We start from the raw sequence: 9,859 nt of genomic DNA, 5'->3' as shown, positions 1-9,859 counted from the left end.
ACACGGCACCAATACGTCTTCCCCGTGGTGAAAAAAACACACTTGAAAAACAAACAAAAAATACATCTACCAAAAACAAAATAATATAAAGAAATTACCACAAACAGAAGCTACTACTACTACAAATAGATTTATGGAATTAGAAGACATGGAAAATGAAATTACTCCTCAAACCAAAAAAATGGAATTGCCGTGGATTGAAGGCAAATTACAAGGAAATTTTAATGTTGCAAACCAAATTTAATCCTTCGGTTATTTATCTCCAAGAAACCTTCCTTAAGAATGAGAACAATTTGAATATAAAACACTATCAACAATATAACTACATTCATAATACAGGACTTAATAATACTGTAACCCTTTTCCCCCTCCTATTGCAAAACCCAATCATATTCTGAAAGACAGAACAAAAATGACAAAATCCACTATAAAACAACCAAATCAAAAGCTACAAACTAACGATTGAAAATACAAGGAGCTTGAAAAATAAAAATCTCATAAAATAACTGGATACAACATCGAATACTATACCCAAAATAACTGGATTCGGCATTAAATTACCCACAAAGGGTTGATATGCTGTTGAACAAAAAAAAAAAAAAAAAAATCAGAATAGCAGGAACCTTTCATTAGAAAGAATAATAAGAACAAAAAGAAGTAGAAAATCTAATAAGTGCTTAAAAAATAATAAACGGAATCTGCCATTGGTCAACAACTGCATCCAAACCCAGCGAGTGCCAATACATATAAAATGGAGTATTTTAGAAGCATACATCTGGCTAACTTTCAAAATTATTTAAGGATTTTAAAGTCAGTCACGATTCTTTCACAAAAACCTTTTCTCTGTCGACAGAAAGAATTTATTAAGTCGTTAGAGATATCTGAGGATACATTTTAATCACTTTTTCCTTTTTCTTTTTTTTTCTTTTTCTTTTTTTTCTTTTTTGGCAATTTTGTAAGTTCGAAATTTCGGCGACTATTTAACAAATGAAGGCCTCGTTAGAAAACTAATGACCTGACTTGTGTAGTGGGCTATGTGACATATGCCCTTAAGGTCGCACATTATTGTTTAAACAAGTGGGAGATTACTTTTCTATATTAATTTATGGTAAAATGAGCACCTACTTTATGGCCACCTTGGCTATAAAGTGGGTGTTTATTTTACAATAAATTGATATAGAAAAGTGATCCCTCACTTTTTAAAGCTATAATTTACTCATGTCATTGAAATTACTCGTTTCCTGGGATTTTAACTGTTTTCATTTTCAGCACCCTCAAAAACCTATAAAAGTGGTAATTTTAAAGGATTTTTTGTGAGTGGAAAGATACTGCACCTTTACCAATATTTCAATCATAGTTACTTGTTTTTCTAGTTTTGCATATGAATTACAAAATATCTGATATTTTCTCAAAACCTCTGGCATTGATGGCGGGGAGACTAAAACTTGCTGTTATAGTTTCAAATGATCTGAAATAACAGCAAGGTGAGACTTGATTCCAGATATTTTTCATACGTTATATTTTCCCTCTTTTCGAAATTGAAACCATAGCAGCAAGTTTTAATCTCCCCTCCATCAAGGCCAGAGGTTTGGAGGAAATATATAATATAAAGCTGAACGTCTGTGTGTGTGTCTGGTCACAAATAGGCTCCTATATGGTTGACTATTATAGAAAACTGATCACATATAATGATAGATGTATCAAGACACAGGAATGGGTATGTTTGATCTGGCATAATGATGATTCATTAAAATTGTGGGGTCTGTGTACGCACCTGGTGTTCAAAGTATGGAAATAAAAAATTTAAAAATTAAAAAAAAAACGTTTGCAAGTGTTTTTGATATGGATGTACATAATAATACTTTGATAAGTATGCTTTAACTTAAATAGGGATGGTATAATAAAATTGTGGGGTCTGCGTTCGCTCCTGGCCTCCATAGAATGAAAATAGGCACAAAATTTAATAAAGACTTTTCATATCTATCTGCGTAAGTATACTTTGATAATTATTATAATTATATAGTTTTAAGAAATATGGTATAATAAAATGATGGGGTGTTCGTTCGCGCCTAACCTCCATAGAATGGAAATATGTCACAAAGTTTAACAAGGTTTTTTAATATAGATTTACAGAATATTGTGGTAAGTGTTTCAGTGGGAATAGGTATGGTATAATAAATTATGGGGTTTATCTATTTTATTTTTACTTTCATCATATTTTGTTTTGGTTTTGATACCCCCAAATTCGGAGCTATCTCTTTACAACCCTTCCTTTTCATAACCTATCATACTTTCATAAATCAGAGTCCATTTTCTGTAGGCTGTTTTTGAACCCAATCAACGACAGGTACTTTTGCTAGTATATATATATATATATATATATATATACACACACACACAGTTTGATTTTGACCAGAGTTAACATCCTTATACAGCCTAATATTACAGATGCATTTGAGAAGCAACGTTAGGTCTTCCTGCTAGTGTATACTAGCAGAGAGATCCGAGATTGAATGAGGATCAACGAATGTTTCACTCTCCAGTATTTTTATTGTTATCGAAACTATTGAACTCACCCATATTGAAATCAAATCGATTGCCTGATCTAGTTGGGGACCCATCACGGTACACCACGAAGAAACTTCACGTCCCTTCTGGCGTCACATAGTCCAAAATACATTGTAGTATACTTTACACTGTAGACAACCTAATTTTAATTTTATAAAATCATTTTTATGTATAATAACTGGAATTCAAGTTTAAAATGCAAAAGTCAAGTATCATTGTTCAATTGTGCTCTACACAGAAACATTCATTTTGAACGCACCCCTGTCATATCAAAGAACCTACTGTTAATTTTATAAGCCTGGCCTTTCTGCTTGTGTTGTAATAAAACTTCTCAAATCCACTTGTGATGTTTGATCAAAATTGCCTGTTTCTTCTTTCATCGGATTTCTTCAATTATCGATGCCTATCAAAGACATTCCAATACAAAACCCATCTAAGAACACTGCCAGGTACATAAAGTACATTTGTGTGAAATTTTATAAAAATAGGTTCAGCCATTGTGGAGTCTATAAGAAATGATCTCACACACATAGACAAAGTTCTTTTTTATATGTGTATGTATATATATATATATATATATATATATATGTATGTATATATATATATATATATATATATATATATATATATATATATAATGTATGTATGCTGTATACATTTTTGAAAAGGAGAGGTACCTCTTAAAATTATCAAAGATTTTTACCATTCTGGTTATATTAAACGGTTAGTTCATATTTACTGATTTATGTGAAAAAAATATTTTAAAAATTGATATACGAAGATTTATAATCTAAATATGACCTTCGTTTGTCCGTTTTTGTTCATACATCATGTCACGTCACTTCAACATCCCTTATTCGACACTATTAACAGCTTCTTATACGTTTTATATATATATATATATAATCAAATAAATTATCACTAAATGTTACTTATGTTTGATAACTTACATACCTCTTGCAGCTATTTGAATGTTATCTTAATATAAAAGTGTTGACCTTTGTCATGAATGACCTCAGTAGATACTTTTTACTAAATTCTGATAGAAATAAAACCTTTGACTTTGTTATTTGTCCAAATATTTTTAGATCCACTACCCCCCCCACACACACACACACACTCGCACACACGTACCACACATTCACATACACTTTTCAGGTAAGTTTATTGTAACTATGACAATAGATCCATGTAAACCCCTTAACCTGCCTCAGCCCACTCTCACCATATTTTCATGTATAAGGGCTATTTAGTCAGTCCAACTTTTGGAAGGAGGGTGGGGGTACATCTCTCTTGATATCTCCAGGTCATCACGATCTACAAGAAATGAATATATTACAAATAAAATCATTTCTCTGGTTGGTAGACTATTAATCTAAATTATTTCTCTCTCTCTCTCTCTCTCTCTCTCTCTCTCTCTCTCTCTCTCTCTCTCTCTCTCTCTCTCTCTCTCTCTCACTCACTCTTTGTCTTTTTATCCCTTTTTTTCTTTCCATATCATATGAGTAACTAAATAAGTAATCTTCATGCGATTATGCAGGTGTAGGTTTTATGAGTAGATCTATTATTGCTACAAAAATGGAGTTATCTGAGTTATAAAGTTTTTTTTTTTCAATTATCATTGCAAATGAATGCAAATTTGATGACGGCTATAAGTCTTATAATGGGTGAATGCTATATGATTTATAATTATGATAGGCTGTTATAAAAGTACATCTGACTCCATTTATGAATTAATAGAATACAGCAAACAAAACTGAAGTTTACTTAAAAATGTGTACCTTGGTAGATTTACCATGTCGTTGGCGAATTGGGGAACCCAACGAATATGTTTTGCCTGACTGTTTATTTTCTGCTACTGAGTGGGGAAACCAGATTGGGTGGATATTGGAAGACGTAGTCCATTGAATTCCTGTGTTCCTATACCAAGACCTTTGATTAGCCAATCACTCAATGGTATACCTGTCGATTTATGCGTAAGAAAAAAATATGCGACTGCTACAAAGTGAAAGGTTGTAAATTATAATTCATTAACTTGGAGTAAAAATTAATGTTTCAACATTTATTGCACTTCTTTCACTGGTCATCATATCTGAAAATTGTTTTTAAAAAAATTCGCTTTTGTAGCAAATTTTTATTGCAAACTAGCCTGGGTGGCCGGCGTTGCCCGGAGATGTGTGTTGAGCAAAAAAAAAAAAAAAAGTGGTAATAGGCAGGCAGGCTCGAACTCGTATCACAAAGGAGGAAAAGAATGTGAAAAAACAAAACGTGACGACTTTGCTGTTGTGTCCATCACTAAACCAGAAGTGACGTAGGTTTAAATTAAGGCTAAGCAATCGAAAAGAGGGTATGACTTGGTGAAAAAAAACGACCACTTCCTGTAGAAAAGTGTCCAGTTGAGGGTGAAGGAATTACTATTTTTAGCCAATTTTTCAATGTTTATCGTCCGAAGGGTCGAGCTTCAAAACGATCCCAATCTTGTGAAAATCCATCGCCTCTGTCGAAAGTTTTAGGCAGACATACAAACAAACATACATACATATATTTAAACAGACAGGTGACTTCAGAAGTAGTGCTACGACTTTGCACCGTTCTCTCACTGCACCCCCATCCTCTCCCGACCTGAACCTGCTCGACTACTTTGTTTGGTTATACGTCGAGAACATCACCAACATGACCTATCACAACACCAAAGCCAGCCTGATCGGCAAGTATTTGCCGAGCTTACGCAGGTACCTGTGGAAATGCATGCTCCCAGTTCCAGACATGTATTGAGGTGGTGATTGAGGCTGAAAGCGGTTACATTGAATAGATGTCTGCTCTACTATATAATCAAGCTATCTGAATTGATTTTTTTTTTTCAATAAAAGTTTTAAAATAAAGCTGTAGTGTTGTTTTCTTTAAGGTGACAACTTTTATCATTCCACCCTGTAAACAAAGTAAATCTCTATTCAGTACATTTAAGGCATATGGGTCATCGTACAAGTAAAGAAAATGGGTTTGGGATTCAAGGCATTCCGTTGATAATCATGTTTTTACAAAGAGTTCAAAGTCAAAGAAGTTCATAGAATGCATTGTGATGTCATAACAGACCCTCCTCTTCCCCATCTCTCTCTTGTCTCTATCCTCTCTTTTCATCTCTGTTTATTTTTTCCTCTTTCTCCTGTCTCTTTTTACTTTCTCTTTTAATTATATACATCAATCCGGTGCAAAGTATTTCAGTCAAAATACATTGTGATGTCACAATAGAACCTCTTTCATTTTTTTTTTTTTTTTTTTCTCTCCCCTCTCATATACTCATTTTTATTTAATTGTTTACATAATTACATCCCTCTCACTCCTCTGGTGCTACCAGATCAAGTTATCCCAAGATACTAGCTTCCTGACCTAAAGGCCCTGTCGGTGGGGCATTAGAATACGCCGATTGCCCCCCTGCAGAGAGTAAAAGTCCCTCAATGGGGGTCCTGGATATGACCTTAAACTATATCCAGTGGTGAGGCCCCAACTTGTGGGCTTTGAGGAGTGTGGAGCCACCCTTTAATTACCATTGCTCCCAGGTCCACTCTGACCCGGAATGGTAGTACCTGTTAGGGTCCCAACTATGGGTTAAATAGAAACTGACATGAAAACAACAAATATATTCTATTAAAAAAATTTTTTTTCAAAATCTTTGGATTTGGCATTAAATAATCCGAAAAGGGTTGATATGCCGTAAAACAAAAACAACCAACCAATCCTGACCTAAGATGCACCAAATATTGATTTTGTTTTTTGTTTTCTTTTGCAAAATTCAATCATTTTCTGCAAAGTCAAAAACAAAAACAGCAATTTTCCTCTACAAAATAACCAAACCAAACACCAATAAATATCTAAAAGATATAAACAACTTTGAACATAAAAACTTTTACTAAAATGAGTGTATTCAGCATTAAATAATCCAAAAAGGCTGATATGCCATAAATCAAAACAACTAAACCAAATCCTCTCCTCTTATCCTTCACCTTTAATTTACGTTACTATTTTCCCCTTTTTTGCACCATCTAAAACATGCATGTACAATTGAAGTGGGTACAATGACAAGCGTGCAAGGTAGCAGTAGTAAACAGATTCTTAAACTTGTGCCAATCACATCACATTCTCACGCTATGACTAATCAGTACTTTTGTACCATAAACATAGCTTCATCTCTCCTTACCACTAACAGAAAGGCAAGAGGTTGTTTATCTATTTTATTTGTTAAATCATTGGAAGTATTTAAGCAACAGTTATCTCCCCTTTTATTTTATTTTCTTTTTTTTCTTCTTCTTTTTAATTATTTCTTTCTATTCTGAGACAAGAAAGGAAGTTCTCACCTGACCACACAAGGCTTTTTGTTGATTATCTCACTTTAAGCTGATCATGCTTGGCTGAGCAAGGAGCTATTCGTGAGCAATCCTTCAAGTAACAGATTAAACAATATCCCTGCTCATTGGCCAATCCTTTGGGAAGCATACTCAAGATTGTTAAAAGGTTAAGTCCATTTCAATACCTGTGTGAATCACATTAGTGAAAACAGGATAAAACCTGGAGCTGCTATTATCAAAGAAGTCTTATCCTGATCTTTTTTGAGTGGTTTGAGTTTTCTGAATTGTTTCATTTTGAATAGACGATTTTCCTCTGGGAATTTGACTTTTATTTAAATATATTTTTTTTAAGAATCAAGTCAACCGCACAATGTGCAAGTAAAAATGAAGTATTGTGATTTTTATTTTGTTTGACATTACAGTGATCAAGCACATGAAAATAATCAAATATATTTTATAATAGCATACAACATGTTTGATATAATTGAATCAAATCTCTTTCCAAGAAAGGTGTGCTACAAAAAAATGTCTACTTTTAACTTAAACTATCTATAAAAATAAATGTATGACCACCTAAATCTATTTTATGATTCTATCAAGTTTAAAAAAAAAAGAAGAGATATCCATATTTCTTGTTGGGTAGACCTCATAAACTACATGTGCTTATTTAGGGGGAATATATATTTATGATATTTCTTTTAAGCAATCTGTTTGTCTGTCCATTCCAGTTTTTCTATTTTTTTGTTCAGTTTATTTAGGAGGTGGGAATATATATTTATATTAATAATCAGTCTGTCTGTCTGCTCCACTTTTTCTCAGAAACTACTGGACAGATCTAAGATTTTTATGAATTTTTGTTATAAGGTTGTATGAGCTAAATGTTATGGTATCAATTTGGTGCACAAGGGATTAATGGAATTAGTATTCAATGCAAAAAAGTTTATAATTTTTATGTTTCATTGTATGACTTAAAATAAATGCTGCCTCAAAAATGCTGTAAACAAACATAATACCTTGATGTACTCTTTTTATCTGGAACTTAGAAAAATTTAATTACTGAAATCTCTGTCTCACTCTTTCTTTCACATACACACACACCCACACACATAAGGTTATCCTGCCAGATTTTCAAAGTCAAGTCCAAATTTTAATCCATCAATGTTTCATTTGAGCTAGGCTATTTCTCTTCTTTTTTTTTTTTTTTCTTTTTTGGCTTCTTTCTTCCACTGTATTATTGGCATGAATATATATTTTATTTTCTCATTTGTTCCTTTTTGAAAATATTTAAAATATAAATACTATAAATTTATCAAAATTGCTTGAATTCAAACTGATATTTTCTTTTCTCCTTTCAGAAAAGAGGCTACAAAACTAAACGAAATAATGGTGTCATTAAACAACATTCAAGGACGTCATGACAAATACAGACTCCTCCAAGAGCAGATCACTTCCTCCACAGTTGAAAGAGTCTTTCCATGGCTGCCCAAAAACAACACACTCCCAAATTATTTCCTCTATCACCACACTGAAAGCACCTCAACTAAACCAATGCGACCATCCACAAAGTATCGCCACAGTAACATTGTCTTTATGGTTAATCCACATCAATCCGGAATGTCGCTAATGAATTGCTTGCAACGTATAGCTACAAATTATTCGCTTTCAATGTCGCCTGTAATGTCAAGTCGTAACCGAATTGCTTGGGAAATGATAGAAGGGGAGGAACGACACTTACAAGATCGAATTAAAGTTCATAGAGGGGGTTACACCTTTGGAATGTGCGAGAATTTGAATAGTAGTTGTTCATATTTTCTTTTTCTTGAAGATCCACTGGAACGAGCTCTTTCCACTTACCATTATTGCAAAGAAGCTCTTGGTGATGAACTGTGTAGCGCCGTCAATGCCAACAAGGTCTCCGTCCATGAGTGGATCGTTCAACAGGGGAGCTTACTCTTCCGACAACTTCTCTTTCATCAGAGTTTCTGTGATCTCGAGGTAAATGGCACTGCCCTGGAAGGCAGCTATTTAATCAACCGCCACAACCTTCCTTGCTGGTATCGACAGAAACTGCATTTCGACACGTTATCGCCTGCAGATCTCATGGAAGCAGTGAATTACGTTGTAGAGAATCTGGATAAATGGTTTGCCGTCTTGGGACACGCCGAAGAATTATCTTCTACAGTTAAAATGTTTGAACATGTTTATCAATTGCCTTTCTCAAAATGCCATATATCGCCCGAATTATCTCCCGAAAACTTGGTTAACGATAACAGAGCATACAGAGGTGACATTGAGAAACGTAGTATACACACGGAGGACACATTCCTACTGCAGCATAACACCTTTGTAAAAAAGGCGTTGCAGGCTGATTATAGAATCTATAACAAAGCGAAAAAACTTTTCAAAATACAGAGACAGGTTTTATTTAATACAATTGGACATTAAAATGATATTAAAAAGAAGCTCGAACAAATGTGATCATTAAACTGCATGTGTAGCTTTTTTACACATTAATTCTCACACCAACTTTATATATAATATATATAAATGTGTGTGTGTGAGTGTGTATATATAAATAACTATTGAAAATTTGTATAAAGTATTTAACAATTTTACCTGGTTTGTTTTTCTTTTCTTTTTTCCAACCATCTATATTATATTTCTCTTAGTCTGTCTGTTTCTCTCTCTCTGCCTACCTGTTCCACTTTTTCTTGGAAACTACTGGGTCGATCCAGCTAAGATGGATTGATCATTCTAGCTAAGGGTAGGATAGACACCGTTTAGGTATAGTCACAAAAGATGACCAAAGATACCCATTTTCCCACACTTTTGAATGGCTTGTGCCTAATTTATTTAAAATGTACAATTTTGTTTTGTGCAAATCAATAATTCAAAGTGTAGTATCTGTTCTGTTGGATGATGTAATGTTGTGAGGTCTGCACACATAT

General features: G+C 33.6%; 1 protein-coding gene across 1 annotated transcript in view; it reads left to right on the top strand.

Moving 5' to 3' along the window:
* Positions 1-9,526, top strand: part of LOC145295996 (uncharacterized) — a 70,024-nt gene extending 60,498 nt beyond the window's left edge. The window contains exon 3 of the mRNA XM_080142005.1: positions 8,267-9,526. Coding sequence (XP_079998131.1) covers positions 8,267-9,356 — 1,090 coding nt within the window. The 3' untranslated portion in view covers positions 9,357-9,526. The remainder of the gene's footprint in view (positions 1-8,266) is intronic.
* The last annotated feature ends 333 nt before the right edge of the window (positions 9,527-9,859 follow it).

The sequence above is a fragment of the Euprymna scolopes genome, chromosome 16 (genome assembly GCF_053919585.1).
Source record: "Euprymna scolopes isolate OS-2025 chromosome 16, ASM5391958v1, whole genome shotgun sequence".
NCBI lineage: Eukaryota > Metazoa > Mollusca > Cephalopoda > Sepiida > Sepiolidae > Euprymna > Euprymna scolopes.
This window is presented reverse-complemented; position numbering and strand designations above follow the sequence as displayed.